Genomic DNA, 19,450 nt, shown 5'->3' with positions numbered 1-19,450 from the left:
AGTACTGAGTTACATTGCGTTGCCTGATACTCAGCAACCTATTCACTTTTTCTGAGTAACTTTTACATGTTCGGCAGGAACGAAAGGAAATAACTCGAACTGTCTAGCAGCAGTACTGGTGAGAGACGACAGCTTGCTTGTAAAACCCTCGTCCGAGCGGACACCAGTTGTAAAGATTATGGGAAGCTTGCCGTGTTCCGGTCATTTTCATGGCGACCTTCGGCGTAACGACGCTGACACTTTCGCCATTCGGCGAATGCCCAGGCTGAACGCATGCCTTGCTTGCACTTAGATGAGGCCATTTTACAGTCCAATAATTACTGTGGATCTCGCCTGCATCGGCATTGAGAAACAACAGCATGTTGACTGTAGAGCGAAATACAAAGGGCCAATTTTGTACAATTCCGATGCTTTGAAAGGCGTAGTCTGCTAAATTTAAGATTAGCTTGCCTATAAATAGTTTATTTTTCGGTGAACGTTTTTTTACGGGCCAATTCGTGTTACAATTTTATTGCTCAGCACAAGACAAGTCATTCTGTCCATTAAAGTGTAACTCCGGCAATTTTTTGGCCATGTCATGGTAATGGAATATTTAGGTTCCCAAGACTGGTCCACGCGTCTGATAGTAGAATTGTTTCGCAAATTCGAAGATAATTTTAAATAAGCAAAGAAGCGAAAAAACGCAACCCAAACCTGATCAAGCAGCCGAGTGAACCTCTTCGTGTGACGTCACGAGTGTCCCCACCGGAAAAGGAGCGCAAGGCATGCTGGTCTCACCCGCTGACAGCGAAGAGCAGACGCTCGGCTAAATTGTGACCACGCCGGACCTTCGGGTGACAATATCAGCTATTGATTCTGACGAATTCAATAGCCACAAATCGCCGTTCGCATTCGACCCGCCATCACGAGAGCCAGCGTCCATGCATTACATATCGTGCTGCAACATGAAGACCAAGGGTAGCCGTAACCACTGGTTTTATACGTGCTGCTTGCTGTTTTCGGCGTTTTACCCTTCTCGGGGAAGCGCTTCGCATGCTCACTGTAAGATGTGGAGTACAACTTTCCGCATTTGTATCCCGCAAGAACGCGACTGACACTCCAAAGCAACGATCGGTGCATTTGTTTACATCGGCAAGTACAGCGACCACCTATTTATTTATTTATTTGTGAGACCCTCAAGGTACGTAATTGTACACTGCAGAGGGGAGGGGCGAGAATACATTCCTATAGTAAAAATACGGGATTAGTTCTAGGAATTCCCAGTGCAGGGAACAAAAGAAATATGAAAAAATTAGTGATGTATTCATAACAACCAAAAAAGAGACGTACAGAATATGAAAATACAGAAAGAGTACACTTTACTAAGCAATGTTGAAGAATAAGTGCGTAATTATGCCATTTGCCACCATACATTATTTCATGTTGATTAGTGCATTCTTAAAACGAGTGCGGTCACTGATGCTTACTAATGATGTAGGTAGATTATTGCAGTCGACTGAAGACCTAGGAAGGAATGATTGTGAGCACGCGACGGTGTTATGACGGGGTACGTTAACTTTATGTAAGTGGTCACGACGAGCCGAATAATTACGCGCAGGTTGGATCCAAAGGGGGCGAAGAGATGCATTGTGGTAGTATATTTTATGAAAAAGGGAAATGCGTGATTCCTTTCTGCGAAGAGATAATAATGGGATTTCAAGGGTACTCTTCATTAATGTAACACTAGCAGTGTGATGGCAGTTAGCTAAGATGGAACGAACAGAGTGTATTTACACTGATTCGATTTCGTTAATTAATGTGATCTGATGAGGATCCCAAACGTATGAGGCATATTCTAATTGGGGGTGGACGTAAGCTGTGTACAACAGCCTTTTTAATAAAACAGGTGCAAGCGAAAAACTTCTCTTCAAGTATCCTAAGGAGCAGTTAGCTTCAGATATTAGATATTGTACATGCTGCTTCCAAGAAAGATCGCTAGTTATATGAATGCCGAACTAACGGTAGCATGTAACGGATTGAAGGGCGCAGTCGTTGAGGGCGTAGGTAGGGCAAGTTGTGTTCGAATGAGAAATCCGCATAGATTTGCATTTATTAATGTTAAAACAGGCAGATTTTGTGCATGTAAGCACCCTTGAATCACTCTGAATCCACGATACGTCTACTACTACGGAGAGGAGACCGAGTGCCACCCCTACAAGCCCACAAAACAAATCTGCTATGTGTGCCAGCGCATGGGACACCGATCGGACGTTTATCAAAATATATCAAAATTTTTCTCGCTTGCGGGACGCACAACCCGACGGACGACCACGAGTGCTCGCTCAAGTGCGCTGTCTGCGGCGAAGCCCACGCCACGGGGTCTCGCGAGTGCAAGCAAAAGCTAAAATACAACAGCACTAACACCAAAAAGCATCCTCCACCCGGAAGGAAGAAGGAAGACGACGACAATGATGGAGGAAGGCCAAGGCGAAGCCGCCTGCGGTGGTTCAGCTCAGAATCCTCGGCGAGCCGCTCAAGGTCCCGGGCCCAGTCCAGGTCAAGGTCGCGGTCCCGATCCCGGTCCCAGTCCAGGTCCAGGTCCCGATTCCGCTCGGAGTGGCCAAAGCTAGGAGAAAAGCAAGGGCAGCGGCAGCCTTTAACCTCGACATCCACGTCGAAGCAGAAGAACCGATCGGGCAAGAAGAACCAAGACAACAACAAAAAGGTGAGCCGGAATCAGTCTAGTATCTCCTCCGCTCAAAATACCAGTGAAAGTCGTAAATGCTCCCCAGAATGTACGCGCATCAGGGAAGAAAATAAAAAACTCAAGGCTCAGGTTAACGGCCTAGACCAGCGCATGCAACGCTTAGAAGCGTTGCTAAGCAAAACAAGCAACAACACACAGGCAGGGCCGCCAAGCGGAACGATAGGCCACCAGCCCGCCATCTCCATTCCCTCCCCCTCAAGAACCACCACGCCCTCATCATTCCCCGGTGCGGCCTCGGCAGCGGCAGGCCAGTCAAGTGTAGTCACCCTCGAAGGTATTTATGCTACTATACAACAGATGATTTACCAGATGGGCAAATTAAACAATAAAGTCAAGGAGAACACACTACGCCACGAAGACCTTGAAAAAAGAATACGCAAGGTTGAGTTTGGCTCGCGCAAGCGGATCGATGACGAGAGCAGCAACCCACGCATCAAGGCGTACAGGCGCATAAACAACACGGGTGACGTCAGGGACGCCGACAACTGCGACAGCGGTGGCATGAACGTCAGCAATGGCTAACACCACACGCAGCGCGCCCGAACACCTTGAGATCTGGCAGTGGAATTGTCGTTCTTTCAACAAGAAGGCAAGTTCACTCCAACTCTTCATCCAAAATCGCCTATACACCCCCCCCCCCCCTACGTCATCTGCCTTCAGGAGGTCGGGAACCAGCCGATCAGGCTACGGGGTTACTACGTAATTAAACACGCGGGATCACCGAAGGTCGCGGTTTTAGTTCACAAAAAGGTGACGGCCGTGGGACAACATTATCAACATCGTGACATTAATCACGTGCTAGTGGAAGACCTCCCGCAGAAGAGGGGTAGACGTAGCACTTTCATCCTGAATTTGTACAGTCCACCGAGGGCTCAGAAAGACGACTTCCGCAACATCATTTACGACAGCGTGAGAGCTGCTGGCTGCAACCAGCTGGTAGTGGTGGGAGACATGAACACTAGACGCACAATTTGGGGCTGCCAACAAGACAAGCAAAAGGGGAGGTCGCTCCTCGATGCGGTTGACCCAATGGGCCTCGAATTGAAAACCAACCTCCTCCAACCAACCAGAGTAGGCAACAGTGTAAGTCGAGACACGTTTCCGTACCTGTCATTTGTCAAAAACGTAAGGGAATACTCATGGGCGCACCTAGGCGAAACATTGGGCAGCGATCACTACATCCTCAGCATCTCGGTATCCACGCCGAAACTCAAGAGAATAGTAAAGCAATGAAGGGGGCTAGTTGGTGAACGTTCATGGTTATGTTGCGCTCAGTTTCACACAGACGATTTTAAGGAAGGACAGGACGTGGACGGACGTAGCGCAACGTCCGTCCACGTCCTGTCCTTCCTTAAAATCGTCTGTGTAAAATTGAGCGCAATATAACCATGATCAAGAGAATAATTGGCGAAATTAGGCTTACGGACTGGGAGGCATTCAGGCAACACCCCCCACCCAAAAACGGTATAACGGACTTAGCGGAATGGATGCAGCACCTCCGGGACGCCCACGTCCAAACCGTTAAAACCATCCAGCGCGCGGTCGAGACGCCTGAAGTCGACCGCCGGCTCTTACACCTGTGGGAAGCCCGTGAAGGCCTCCTCAAACGGTGGAAGCGACAGCGGTTAAACCGGAAACTACGTCTACGAATCGAGAAAATAACAGATGAAGCCAGAAATTACGCAGACAAGCTGACGCAGCAAAATTAGGTACAGTTTTGCACCTCGCTCAAGAGTACCCTGAGTACGGCGCAGACGTGGGCCATCCTACGTTGCCTGATCGAGCCCGACAAAGTGAAATCGACAACCAGTCGGACGCTTCTAGAAATCGCTCACAAGTTCCCCGGAAACGACCAGGATCTGGTTGACACCCTAAAAACCAGATACCTGGGTAGCGACCCCGTACAACCCTGCCTCCTAAAATATGAAGGAGAACCGAGACCAGAACTGGACGCTCCCATCACGGAGGAAGAGGTGTATGCCGCAGCACGAGCCTCATAGCGCAACACTGCTCCCGGAGTTGACAAAATCACCAATGCCATGATTAGAAACCTGAGCCTGATGCACATCCAGGACTTGACCGAAAACCTGAACGAGAAACTCTGGAGCAAGGGCCACGTACCGAACGAGTGGAAACACGCGGAAATCGTGACCATTCCCAAACCCGGCAAGAAGCCCGCGATCGACGCCTTGCGTCCCATCTCGCTGACTTCGTGCCTCGGCAAGCTGTACGAGAGGGTCATCGAAACCCGCTTCAACATTACATAGAGGACGGTGACCTCTTCCCGCACACCATGCTTGGCTTCAGGCCGGGACTTTCTGCGCAAGATGCGTTCCTAATCCTAAGGGAAGAAGTCCTCAAGGGCATCCCGAAGGGAGGAGAACACCTCCTGCTCGCACTCGACCTAAAAGGGGCCTTCGATAACATCTCTCACGAGGCCATTATCAAGGGACTGAACGACATCAGCTGCGGGGAGTGCATCTTTAATTACGTCAAATCGTTCCTGACGGGCCGGACGGCAACCATCGGAATAGGCCAGACTCGATCGGATAGGATCGACGTGCCGAACAAAGGAACACCGCAAGGGGCGATAATCTCCCTTATTCTATTCAACGTCGCGATGCTAGCGCTGACCAAAGAGCTGCGGAAGATCCCCGACCTAGGTTACGCCCTGTAGGCAGACGACCTCACGCTGTGGGCCACCAAGGACTCCCTAGCGCGAAAAGAGGCGACTCTTCAAGAGGCCGCGACGGCCGTGGAGAGATTTGCGGCAGCGAGCGGGGTGCGCTGTGCGCCTGAAAAGTCCGATGTGATCCGGGTGCACGGAGGAGGAATCTACAAGTCCCCCGGCCCTATCGACCTCTATCTTGAGGGCCAGAAGATCACGGAAGGCAATAAGACTAGGATTCTGGGTTTTTGGATCCAGAGCAACCTGAAAGCCTCCCACACCATGCAAACCCTAAGGTCTGCCACCAACCAGATCTCGCGGATTATAAAACGAATTACAAGAAGCCGCAAGGGCATGCGAGAAGAGGACACGCTTCGCCTCGTCCAGGCTCTGGTGGTCAGCAAAATAACGTATAGCACGCCGTATCACTATCACTCGCTAAACAAATGCGACCAAGAACAAGTCGATGCCAGCATCAGAGGCGCGTACAAAGGCGCGGTACAGAGGCGCGGCCCTAGGTCTCCCTGTCACCACCTCAAACGAGAAGTTAGCGGCCCTCGGGATCCACAACACCTTCGCTGAGCTGTCGGATGCAGTTATGGCTTCGCAAAAGACCAGACTACAGAACACGGCGGCGGGCAGAGCCATCCTCCACCGGACCGGAACGGCAATGGAGCTCCGTGCCCTCGATGGGCAACGATAACTGCCGCCTGAGGTCAGAGGCAAGATCAAGGCGAACCCGATACCGAAGCACATGAGCCATGAACTGCATGAAGGACGACGCAAGGTTCGCGTCGACAGACAGCGCCGACAATTCAAGGCTGACCCGTACGTAACGTACGTGGACGTGGCGGCGTACCCTGTAGGGGGCCTCTTCGCGGTAGCCGCCGTGAACGGGAGAGACAACTCCTTGACCCTCGCGGCCTCTGTAAGGGCAGAGACCCCAGCTGCGGCTGAGACCATAGCCGCGGCGCTGGCAATAGAGCAAGAAGACAGGGTAGGCAGGGAAGTCCATGTCGTTACCGACTCGCAACAGGCCTGCCGTAACTTTACCAACTGACGAACACCGCTGCTGGCGGTTCAGATTCTAGGCCCGAGGCTGCAAGAATACCATCAAATCACGTGGACGCCGGGCCACTGGGGTCTGGAGGGGAACGAAAGGGCGAACGCCCTAGCTCGAGCGCTAATCAACCGAGCGGGGCAAGACCAATCGTCGCATCAATCGCCACCCTTTACCTTCATGCCCCTACCATCCAAATACTGCGACCGACTCGAGATCCAGCAACTCAACCGCGGGATTTATCCTCCGCCTCACAGAAAACTAAGCACTGAAGATACCATAGCTCTCCGACTTATTCAGACCAACACATTTCCAAGCCTACACAGACACAGTAAAATGTTCCCACATACACATCGCGGCATCTGCCCCTGGTGCGGCGACACACGCCCTACACTTTTTCACATCTCGTGGGGGTGCGGGGGCAAACCTCAACACTTAAAGACGCCTAGCACGTCATTTGAGTGGTGGGAGGTACAGCTGACCGGCGATACCCTGGCGGGACAAGAAGCTCTCGTCCAGCAAGTACGTCGAACAGCCATGGCCAGTGGAGTCCTGGAATGAGGACACCACCCACTCGACCTCAAGAGCAACCACCTCGATGGTCCGAATAAATGTTTTTTTCTCTTTTCTCTCTCTCCGAATCGCGCTGATATAAGCGACCACACACCGAAAACAGCGAGCAGGACACCGCAATATGGGAGTGTTCTTATGCGGCCTACTTATCATTATTCGTATTCTCTTCATGCACACAATATGTTCCACAAAGTGGTCATGGATGAGGGCTTTTCGCATATGATCGTTGATTTAGAGAACGCGTAGTTTTCTCGCGCAAACGCCTATGCCAGTATAGACACCGTTGGCAGCTGCACGAGGTGGTTGTTTACGCTGTTGTATCGAGGGGCTTGCGCTTGCTGCCCGTTTGAGATATGAGGCAAGCAGTGCACATAGGAGATAAATAATGAGTCTGCATGACAGTACATAAAAATACACCCCTGTTCGCAGTCGCGTTTAATTCAGGATAGCGCCGGTGAATGCGGCGGGCAGCTTTCTGTCGAAAATGGCAACGTACCGATTCGGTCCCTTGGCGCTCGAGTGTCTCCAGGGGACCGTATATCAAGATGTCGTCTCGCTCTCCCAGAGGCGACAAGCCCTTTGTTAAATGTGCGATGGGTGCGGTCTATCAGATGCTGTTTACGTGAGCGTGACCGCTTAGAACATGGCTTTCTTTTTCAAGTCAACTCAAGTTTATTGCAACAGTCATGTTAAAGTCACATGGCAATAGTATTACAGCAGGAGGTCCCATAGTTTTGAAAAACTGCTAGGGGTACCTCCTATGATTACAAAGAGACGGTTATTATACAAACACAGCAAAAAAGTGCGGTCACGTGAACAATAAGATTAATTAGGCAAGTTGATCATCTATAACTGGGAAGTGGATACATAAGTTGTTGGAAATGCTAATTATTGAAAAAAACACGAAATATAATCGAAAGCGTGTTAATCAACAGAATGACGAATATTAACTGAAATAATCAATCCGTCATGGCAGACGAAACTGGTTTCATTGTCAATAATATTAATTACGAAAAGCTTAATGTTAATTAATATTATTATCGAAAGACTTTCGATAAAGAACGGAACATGGTCATATTAGCCATTAAAATCGGATTTCATCGGATAACTTCGAATTCTCAAAAATTTTACCGATGAAGGTTTATCAGATTTTTTCGGATTAATCCGAAAACACGGAACCTTATTTATATTTGTTGCCTGAGTATCTCAGGGAGGGGATGTGGAAGGGTCCACGGCGGGGCCAGTGCATGAGTGTTCACCGTGTTGTTGGTCGTGTTGTCAATTTGTGACATACCAAGAAGACACACATTTCCGGGCCTAATCATTGATAGAGATCTCTCATGGAGCCCGCATGTTACCTACTTGAAACAGCGCCTGACAGCAACCTCCTAGCTCTTCAAGCTTTTGGGCGGAAATAGTGCTTGCAATGAGGATAACTGTACAAAGCTCTTTTTCGGGGCTTTTCGAGATACAGTTCACCCATACTGACCAGCGCTTGTAGGACAAATCCTTGTGCTCTCCAGGCTATTCAAGCCCGGGCTCTCAGAGTTTGTCGTGATTTGCCTAAATGCGCATCAACAGTGGCGACTATTGCAGTCGCCTGAGACCAACTAATAAAAACATACATTGGGGGGCGGGGAGAAGGGAGTGCTGAGAGGGCACATTAGGCGCTTTTTCCGAGCCCGTGCCCATCACCTTACAACACTACCGTCAGAAAAGCCACTCGAAGGCATCACTGGAGTCTTTACTATCAGCCCTGCGGCGCGCACCATACGTACAACTGGTATTCGATATTAGAGAACTTATCCATGCCTTGGCTGAGAAAGGACATCATGTGACATTTCAATGGCTTACAAGTCACTCCGGCGTCATAGGTGACGAGCACACCGATAACGCTGCTCGGTCAGCTCTTCAAGGCAGGGAAGAGGAATTGATACCATTATGAAGGGAAGATGCCGCTAGAAACCTTCGAATGCTCACCAAGGATACCGCGTTCTCCTTGTGGAACACATGGAGAACAGCCTGCCGCCGCGAAGCTACCCTGCTTTGTCGAGTATATCTAGGAGTGGCCTTTACGGAGTCTTCTGCTTTCCAAATTGGATGGGCCGACCACGCCTCGTGTGGCGACTGTGGCAACAAATAGACTCTTCAACACCTTCTCTGTGACTGTCCTTACTACAGTTTACAGAGACGATTGCTCGCAATTGCGATAGCGCGCATGGACCAAACACCTTTACCAGACGAAACCATATTGGAATGCCGGCACCACAAGCCCTAGTGACGGAGGGAGACGAGGGATCTGTTGCAGTTTTAAGGACAACAGACTTTGACAAGCGGCTGCAGCCTGAACTGATGTTTACATAGCTACAAGCGCTACTGTGCTGTGCGGTGGTTTTATGTGGTGACAGTCACCGGCTGTAATTGTGTCTGTGCTTCTTTTCTTTTTCTATCTCTACTTTCCTTTCACTTTACCTCCTCCTCCCCTCTCTCCCCAGAGTAGGGTGGCGAACGGGATCTTCCCCTCTGGTTGGCCTCCCTGCCTTTCCCCTTTCTTTTGTCTCTCTCTCTTGTCAATTTGTGACGTCAATAACCACCTCCTTCCCATCATTGACCTCCTGTGACGTCAATGGCCTCCTCCTCCTCCTCCTCCTCCCATAGGAAAGCGAGCGGGAATGTCGCCCGGACTTGCTACACTAAATTCCAGGCCCATCATAACATCTGAGTAGGAGGAATGTCATACACATTATTTTTGCCCTTTATTTTTAATTGAAACTAACTTTCATTCCATGGGAACTGCCCAATAGCTGAAATGTTTCCCTTTATCAATTATCATTTTTTGATCATTTAACAATTTAACATCGTGCGGATGCCGCTGACATATGGTGCGCGTTGCCAACATTTCTATTTTGAATTGAATGAATGAATTAGTGACTCAGACAAAACGAAGCGCCCAAACACAACTGCATCACGGGGATGGCACGAGATTACACATGAAAAGCGTATAGCGCTCGTAGGTCGCTAGCTACCTCCGCCCAGGGAGAGCTCGACTCGTCGAAGCAGGCCACTGCCCCCCCTTAGGTTCGGCCGGAGGGCCAAGAAACTGGTGGCACTTGTCACAGCAGGAGTTTAATTGGTCAGGCCTTTACCGTGTTGTAGCTTGGAAACCTGTCAGTATACCGTTGGAGCTGTACCTCTGTTTTCAGCAATGGGTCTTCGGTCTCTACGGGCCCCCACCGCGCTACTAGTTCCGGCTCAAGCGGTGTGCATGGCATGGGCCTTCTTCAGTTCAGTTTCAGTTTAGTCTTCATTCAAAAAACAATGAGTAAATAACAAATAGCATGCAGACGAGGGTCCCAAAGTCAATGACCGCAATCAGCAATTAGCATGCGAGAAGTCAGTGGATCTTCCTGAGGTGTTGTGATGTCACAAAAACATGCCGAACTCGCGTCCTCTTATAACTTGTTATACGGGCCCACCTACCACGGCTAAGTTGAACCTTATCTATGGCCTCCCACTCAGTTCCAAGAAAACGTTAAACGCATGTAATATATGTCCTTATACCATTGGTAAAAACTTAAAGGCGTCAAATATTTTGTCTAATTGAGTCCCAGCTGCAGATGGCGGTAAATAAACTTGAGCCTAACTGTGCTTTGAATACCCTTATAACTATGTGTTAGTCGTTCATCTAAGAAGGCCGTCATTGCATTGCCGTCATTTTTTGAGGACTTGAAGGTCGTCACACCGCTCAAATGGCAGCGTGATAACCTTGCCGCAGAATATGGGCAATGTTTGCGGCCATGCACGTGGTGAAACGCGCCCGTCAGTCTACCAGTATGTCGCACCATCCAAATTGATGTTGCTGTCATGTTACGGTCATCGCATAAAAGTGTGGGCTTTGATGATCTGTTAGAAAGCAGTGCTCCAGTGTACAAGAGAGCGAGCTAGCACGATGCTGTGAATAATGTCTGCTTGTTTTATTATTTCTCGTTCATGAGTGAGGTTTAATTCTAGGTAACAAGCTTACGAAGTTCAGACGCCCCGTATTCTTTAGTGTATTTCTTTGACCCTCTAAATAAAAAGACGACGCCAAGAGAGAAACAACCTTGTGTACCATCAGCGCACGTGTCTCAGCAACAAGCAGAGAACGGAAGAAGTCTGCATCGGGTACCGCGTGCTCAGTCTACAGTCTACGTTTGCCAATGACCCACTTTATTCGCGCGTCTATAGCAATCGCAAGACGTACAGCCGCGTTAAATGTGACCTGCAATACAGTGACCATGTTCTCAGAGGCCCCAATACTTCACGGCAGCGCGGAAAATTCGGATAGCTAAACATCGTTCCAATTACTGGAGTTTATTAAACCAATATTTCGTGTGTGACGTACAGTCTTGAAGCCCCTTCAACCACAGCCACTAAGTTGCAGTTCATATTGAACGAGGTTGTACATCGCAGAAAAGGGGAATGCATACGATAGCAGTGCACCCAAGTTCAGAAGGGGACGTGCACAATGCCTTTAGTGTTTGTCGCATTTTGATGCTAGTAAACAGTGTTCGCGGACTCGTTGAAACATCACGGGTCATTTTACCCATAAGCATTTCTTTTTACGAGCCACATGTGAAATTATCCTTTCTTGATATGATTCTTTCCTCAGAGTAAGAGACGCAAAGGAGGCAGAGTTGAAAAAAAATGCAGTGCAGGGCACACATTTGATCTCATTCTTGAACTTCAAACCCTTGGCATTCTGTTTGAGTGAACTGACAATGCATAAGTTGGGCAGTTACCCTTAGTTTTCTATTCGCCATTGCACTTTTGTTTTTTACGTCACCAGCCGCGTTCCTGAGTCAGTGCTCGTGCTTTTGCTGCGTTGCTTCATGCGCACAGCTTTCGCGTGAAAGAGGTCGAAGATAGGCGGTCGTTTCTGAGAGACGGTTCACTGCTTAGGAAACCTATACTCGCTTGCTAGCCGACACAAAAAGTTTATTGCTCGCTGAGTGCAGTTCGCCGCACTGTTTACGAGATCCATAAAGCGCTCGTGGAAAAATGGCGCACGGCTTGTCTCTCGTATCTTGTTTGAGCCCTAAGAGTGTTCAAAGTACGTTCGCTTGAAGCGTCATCTGTCCACAATAGTCACAGGTTCACTGTATTATTTCGCTGTAGCTGCCCGCGCGCATTCTTGAGCGTCTGTGCTTATTCTTCTTTTTTACTTTGAAGTAGAGTGCTATCTGAAGAAAAACCATTATACTTGGGTACCACGTAGTACCCATGAAATTTGTTATGTGTTTCAACACGGCCTCATTTTGCAAGCTGCTCTGAAAAGTGAGCACGAATGTGTTCCTTGAATTTCAATTCAAGGTTGAAGTTGAATTTGCACATTTCACATTTCATTCAATTCACATTTCATTTTCCTTTTAAAGACAACAGGCGACGGGAAAAGAATACTGCGTAATCAGCTTTCGATCCCTGACATAAGTACTTGATTGACAAATTCGCTAGTTCACATGACATGGCATTGATAGCCCAAAAATATTAAGAAAATTATGTTAGGGCACCACGATGCCTTCTAACGCAAGAGATGCATCTCTAGTTATCACTATTCCTTACGAGCAACCGCGACAATGTTTTTAACATTCTGAGTCATTGCTATAGTCGTCAACTGGTTGAAGTCCCAGCAGCAGCGGCCGCATCGCGATGGGAGTGAAATGCGCTTCTCTAGTTACATCGCCGATTCAACGTCTTTATAGAAGCTTTCGACTTCCTGGTCATCATGACGAGACGTGGGGGCGTACGCCTGTACGACTTTCAATTTGTACCTCTTAAGTTTCACAACAAGAACTGCCACCCTGTCGTTATTGCTGTAGAAATCCTGTGTGTTACCAGCTATATTCTTATGAATTAGGAATCCGTCTCCTAGTTCGCGTTTCTCCGCTCAGCCCCGGTAGCACAAGATGTGCCTCCTCTTTAGCACTGTATATGCTTCATTTGTCCTCCTAACTTCACTGAGCCCTATTACATCCCATTTACTGCCTTCTAATTCCTCCGATAGCACTGCTAGACTCGCCTCACTAGATAACGTTTTAGCGTTAAACGTAGCCAGGTTCAGATTCCCATGGCGGCCTGTCCGGATCCAGGGATTCTTAGCACCCTCTGCTGCGTCACAGGTCTGACCGCCACCGTGGTCAGTTGCTTCGCAGCTGCTGGGGACTGAGGGCCGGGGTTTGAGTGTTCTATTCATATAGCAGGTTGTGGCCAAGTACTACACCAGGGTGGCCAATCCTGCTCTGGTAAGGGAGTGCGTCACCGGTTCTGGTCACCGGAGTCAGGCCGCACTCCAGGCTGTTTGTGCAATTTTATCCACACGCGGATTTCTTTTTTTTTTAATCCGGTGGAAAATTGCGCGGCACCGGGATTCGAACCACGGTCCTCTTGCACACGAGGCGGATGCTCTAGCTCAACGCCACCGCTGCACCTGGAAGATTTATTAGGAGGCAAATGAAGAAAAGGGCAGAGATAGCTTACCGGATAGTGCATTAAATATTTTTAGAAAGCTCGACTTTAATCGTAGGTGCCTCTCATTATCACTTTCGCATGCATGCACCATGCCCTATTCCTGCTATAAGCAGGACAGGGTGGTCTAACACTTTAACAAAGCATATACTTTTACTCAACTACCGTTCAGCGCTAAACACAAGCCCGAACTTTTCGTTAATGTTGCTGCTCTCGTCGCTGTTGTAAATCTGAACTCAATGCATATTCCATCCAGATTCAACCTGACTGAGCCCGGCCAAACTCCTGAAAGCGAATAGAAGCCATACCGTCGGTATCGCCGAAATAAATCGTTCCCACTTTGTGCACGCTTTATTCAGAGTCTAGGTTTTTCCAACTAAAAAGTCAGTATTAAAAACTGTAATGCGCAGGAGGCCGTTGTTAAGCTGCTCGAATCGCGAGTGGCAGGCGAAGGCGGAGAGAAAAACATGCAAACAAGGCCGCGGCTCTCGCGGCCCAATTAACGATGTCGGGTTCGCGGTTATAGCGTCGTGAAATCTAGGCTCTCCAGAAAGCTTGGCGGTAATGAATGCGGCTAAGGCGGCCGCCTATTCGACGCTGGAGCGCCATAGTACAGAAAACGGGAAATTCTGCGCAAATTCTTGCGGCGAGCGTCGCAACTCCGACTGGCGTCTGCTAATGGGCAGACCAGTGCGTAAAGAAGACAGGCTGGAGTGACCTGTCCCTCTGACTGCATAAGGAACGAGCCCGAGTGGCACTCTCCTTGCCGCTTACGACCAGTGAGCGGCATCGTGGACCGCTTCCCTCTTGCGCTTCTCCAAGACGCGCTCTGCGGCAGGCAGTAAGACAGAACGAGAGTTCGGGCGCACATGTGGGCTCGCGCTACCGACGCACGTTGGCTTAACGCAACCAAATGTCCGGGAAAAACGGGCCAGCACGAAGACGCAAGGAAGTGCAACAAAATACAGAAAGTTTGTGGCCAGTTCATTGATTCTCTTGATCCAAGACTCGGCAAAGAGGGACGGAAGGCGTCGTCCACTCCAAGCTGTGCGTGCACATTAGGAGCTTTCGGCAGCGCGCGTCTCTCCTTGTCATGGCGAACACCTGACGGGCCAATACCATTTCAACCGCAAATGCGAAATTTTGATGATCACGCGGCAATAAAACGAGACATCATCAAATGAATGTTGCTTTTTTTTTCTCCTCCCTACACTATGTGTTTCTTCGCAAGATAAGTGTTCGCTACTGTCTTTTACGTACGCAAGAGAGAGATAAAGATGGTAGTGCGTGCGTAGACGTGTGCGGTTTGTTTGTTTGTTTGTTTGTTTGTTTGTTTGTTTGTTTGTTTGTTTGTTTGCAAAACTGTTTGAAAGTAGCTTTCAAACAGTTTTGCATTTGGCGGCCGGCTGTTCTGCTACAACGCATGGTTCTAGTGCGGTGATCCCAGTGCTAACGCAACAATCGTAATATCAACTCACAAGTGCTTCAGCTTTAATCAGTTCCGCTTCAATGCAGGTTTATGTATTTAGAAATTCGTTCGTTCGTTCGTTCGTTCGTTCGTTCGTTCGTTCGTTCGTTCGTTCGTTCGTTCGTTCGTTCGTTCGTTCGTTCGTTCGTTCGTTCGTTCGTTCGTTCGTTCGTTCGTTCGTTCGTTCGTTCGTTCGTTCGTTCGTTCGTTCGTTCGTTCGTTCGTTCGTTCGTTCGTTCGTTCGTTCGTTCGTTCGTTCGTTCGTTCGTTCGTTCGTTCGTTCGTTCGTTCGTTCGTTCGTTCGTTCGTTCGTTCGTTCGTTCGTTCGTTCGTTCGTTCGTTCGTTCGTTCGTTCGTTCGTTCGTTCGTTCGTTCGTTCGTTCGTTCGTTCGTTCGTTCGTTCGTTCGTTCGTTCGTTCGTTCGTTCGTTCGTTCGTTCGTTCGTTCGTTCGTTCGTTCGTTCGTTCGTTCGTTCGTTCGTTCGTTCGTTCGTTCGTTCGTTCGTTCGTTCGTTCGTTCGTTCGTTCGTTCGTTCGTTCGTTCGTTCGTTCGTTCGTTCGTTCGTTCGTTCGTTCGTTCGTTCGTTCGTTCGTTCGTTCGTTCGTTCGTTCGTTCGTTCGTTCGTTCGTTCGTTCGTTCGTTCGTTCGTTCGTTCGTTCGTTCGTTCGTTCGTTCGTTCGTTCGTTCGTTCGTTCGTTGTCTGTCTGTCTGTCTGTCTGTCTGTCTGTCTGTCTGTCTGTCTGTCTGTCTGTCTGTCTGTCTGTCTGCTTGTTTGTTTGTTTGTTTGTTTGTTTGTTTGTTTGTTTGTTTGTTGCACAAGGCTTGAGAAGGGACTGAGGCTAAAGGCGCAGACAGCCTCACGGGGCCTCCTACTCTTTTACCAAGACAGAGCAGTGCAATAAATGTGCTGAGTTGTTCCGACAAATATAAACAAAAACAACACAAAGCTACAAACACCAGGGAAATATTTTGTTGTACAAAACTGAAAACGTAACTACGCATGAAGTACTCATGTTGCATGCTAAACACCAACAGCAAAGCATTCAAATTAAAATCTAACTGCAACAAGTACATCATTAAAACTTCTTTCTGGGCGAGTTGGCGCATACTTGATATTAAAATTGTTACAGCGCAAACACATGCAACCACAAAGTATTAAGGACGGGACACAAGCGCTGTGTCCGCTTGTGTCCCGTCCTTCATACTTTGTGGTTGCATGTGTTTGCGCTGTAAGAATTTTTATGACAAGTACATCAATTGTATACGATAGAAAACCATTATACGAAAGCAAATCATATACGAAAACGCAAGTAGCGTCCAAAATCACAAAGCACGTAACAGTATCTTACAAAGCAAAGAATACAAACGGATTTCTAGAATGCTGAGATACTGCAGTAACATTGATCGGCGCGCCATATCAAGGAAACGCCAATGAGTAAGTAATGTCCCTTACGACAAGAAAATTCCTGCAGATATTTTTAAATTGTAGAAACCGTTTTCTGAAATTAACATCCGAGGTAGGCTTTTAGGCACGCTGCTACGCAGGCACACCTCTTCGAGTCTCAGGTTTTTCTAGCATCTGTTGGCCGCTATGCACCTTGTCTTCGTGTTCTGCAGGGCCACTGTATGAGCCATCATTCTTCGTTGTGGTGTATAACTGCTTATATTTTTTCTCTTATGCGTTCTTTTTTTTAACAGAGAAGCCATTCAAGTCGAGCCTTCGCCGTCCGTTGTTCGGTGTCACGCAGGGGGGCAGGGGGCAGAGCGCGTGCCGGGAACAGTGAAACTGTTTATGGCTAGGATCTAAGTAAAAGTGTGTCCGAGATGTTGACAAAAATAAATCATGCGGCTTGACCCTGGTGACAATGCAGAAAGGGTCCAGCGTAACAAGCACGTGCATGTGATTGATAACTCGCATGCGCTCTATGCAGCGAGAGTGTTTCTGCAGGCCAGGTTCTCCTGAGCAAGCTCATCGTTCGCATTGCTGCCAGAAGTGAACTAGAGAACATATTGCGACTGCCGTTCCATTTGTCTTTGGCTCATTTGTCATTGGACCACGTGCAGTGGCGGAAATGTCACTTGTATTTCGTTATAGGATTGTCTCGTGCCGTATGCTGAGGCTGCTGCCCGGCTGCCGACTATCATAAGAAGCTCAGTGCTGCTTTCACCCTATCTGTTGTCCATCAAGGCATCACGGGACACTTGCGGCTCACCCCCGACGTCACGACGACGGGAGTTCCACCGCAGCCTTTATAAAGGAGCATCAAATACCACGGGCTTGGGATTCGCGGCCACTATGTGCAGTGGCTGAATCGTCACTTGTATTTCGTTATAGGTAGGCCTTTGAATTCTATCGGTAGCTTACAATTTTTCTAGATCTTTTTGGCCACTGATCCCCCTACCTTCATTGTTCGTAGTTTTTTTGTGCCTTGATGCGAGATGGGTGTTGATGTGTCCACGTATCACGCGCGGATCGGTACTTTCCTCGCTTACAGTCATCGAGTAAGCGCCCGAAAAAGATGCTTCTGCTCTGAAGCAAACTTTCTCCGCTGTTTTCGCCCTAAACCTTGCTTGTTACTATCCTCGTTTGTTGCTTTACTCTTGATTTGTGCCGGAGATGTGGAGGCTACCCCTGGTCCCAAGATTGATGACTTTGTCTCCCTAGTCAATGAATGCCACGCTGAAACTATAGAAATGTTAATTAAATTCAAAAAGACTTCACTGGCATTGAAACTAGGATAACAGCCATTTAGGGTACATAGGGCGGTATCGCTCAAATCGAAACCAACTGCGAAGGCATGAGCTAATAACTAAAAGAAGTCAAGTCGGGTATACCTAGAGCAAATTAAGAACTTGGTGATGTTGTAGATGGCATGAATAAGAGAATGCGAAGAAACAACCTTCTTGTAAAGGGCCTTCCGGAAACTGAAAATGAAAACTACGAAAAAACAGAAAGCATTGTCAAAGAATTCTTCTCGGTTCACCTTAAGCTAACTTTCGGAGGGAGACATAGAACGTGCCCATAGGATTGGCCAACCCCGGTCTGGTTTCGATCGCCCCATTATCATTAAGTTTCTCAACTACAAATCAAAAACAGAAGCATTGCGCAGCGCTTTCAAACAAAAAAATCTGGATTCACCTAAAGTATGGCTGGAAGAAGACTTCTCGCCTAAGATCCAGCTGGCGCGTAACAAGCTTCGAGAATTCGCCAAGGAAATCCGCAAGGAAAACGAGCGTTTTACGCTCCGTTTTAACACACTGCATATGCAAGATGGCACCTATCAGTACGACTCACTGTCTAATTCTGTCGTTCTAGTGACTAAACACGCCAACCCTTGCACAAATGACCAGCCGCAGCGGTTCACTACAAACCTACTCCACATGAACTTTCATTGCCTGTGGCAAACATCCGAAGCTTACTTAACAAAGTTGATATCTTAAAAGCACTGATACACGCGTGTGATGCTGATACCATCAACGGTACACAAACGTGGTTCACCGAGCATACTGCTGATAATGAACTGTCTTTGCCGAAGTCATTTGTTGTTTTTCGCAGAGAACAAAAAATTGTCGCAGGGAGGTGGCGTAACAATTGCTGTTAAAAAGGAATTTGAGCCGTCTTTTATACCTGATTCGCCATTCGAAATGATTTAGATTGCTACGCGTCATTGTCACGTGCAGTGTTATTGGTTCATGCTAGTGACCTCCCGATAGCCAGCCCGATTTTGTGGATCTTTTTAACGATGCTATCGAACAGATCAAAAATAATTTCCCGAATGTCACACTTGTTTTGGCCGGTGATTTTAATTACACAGCAATAGACTGGTTGACTCATTCTGTTCTAGGTAACAATCTTCGCCAATAATACCTTCACTTTCTGCATACTGCGCACCTTCATAGCCTTTTCCAATTGGTAAAAAACCTTACACGAAGTGAAAATATTCTGGATCTTATATTTACTAACCATCCTGAATAGAGAAACGCTCTTGTTCTTGAAAAAATAAGTTGCAATAGGGCCGTTCACTGCACTTTGGAGGTACCACGACCAAAGAAAACAAAGAAAATGAAAACAATAATTGACTATGCTAGTGTAGATACTGCCAAAATGAACCGCATGTTCGCGGATTTTGTGGCCGAATTCCGGCTCAATTTCGCAAGCCGATCAGTTAAGCACAACTGGTCCTTATATAGAGACAACCTTTATAAAATTTTAAGATTGTTGCGTCCGAACATTAACTCTCTCGTCCAAAACAAATGATCATTGGTTCACATGTTCTCTCAAGAGAACTATTCACGAGAAAAAAACGGGCGTCTAGAAAAGCTTCGACATCAAATACCGATGTAGACTGGCAAAACTAGAAAAAGCTGTCAAAGTTTACAGGGACCTCAATCAATGAAGCTAAAAACAAATAATTTAACTGTACGTTGCCT

At 47.9% G+C, this 19,450-nt stretch overlaps 1 protein-coding gene across 3 annotated transcripts in view; it reads right to left on the bottom strand.

Moving 5' to 3' along the window:
- The window catches only part of LOC135915368 (uncharacterized), a 66,023-nt gene that overhangs the window by 5,387 nt on the left and 41,186 nt on the right, over window positions 1-19,450 (bottom strand). For 2 of the 3 annotated variants that reach the window (XM_070534737.1, XM_070534742.1), the window contains exon 4: window positions 2,402-2,605. In XM_070534737.1, the coding sequence (XP_070390838.1) occupies window positions 2,402-2,605 (204 nt within the window). Of the gene's footprint in view, window positions 1-1,335; window positions 2,606-19,450 lie in introns of those variants that run through there. The other variant, XM_070534731.1, reaches the window with a different exon arrangement.

Source organism: Dermacentor albipictus, chromosome 1, assembly GCF_038994185.2.
Source record: "Dermacentor albipictus isolate Rhodes 1998 colony chromosome 1, USDA_Dalb.pri_finalv2, whole genome shotgun sequence".
Classification (NCBI taxonomy): domain Eukaryota; kingdom Metazoa; phylum Arthropoda; class Arachnida; order Ixodida; family Ixodidae; genus Dermacentor; species Dermacentor albipictus.
This window is presented reverse-complemented; position numbering and strand designations above follow the sequence as displayed.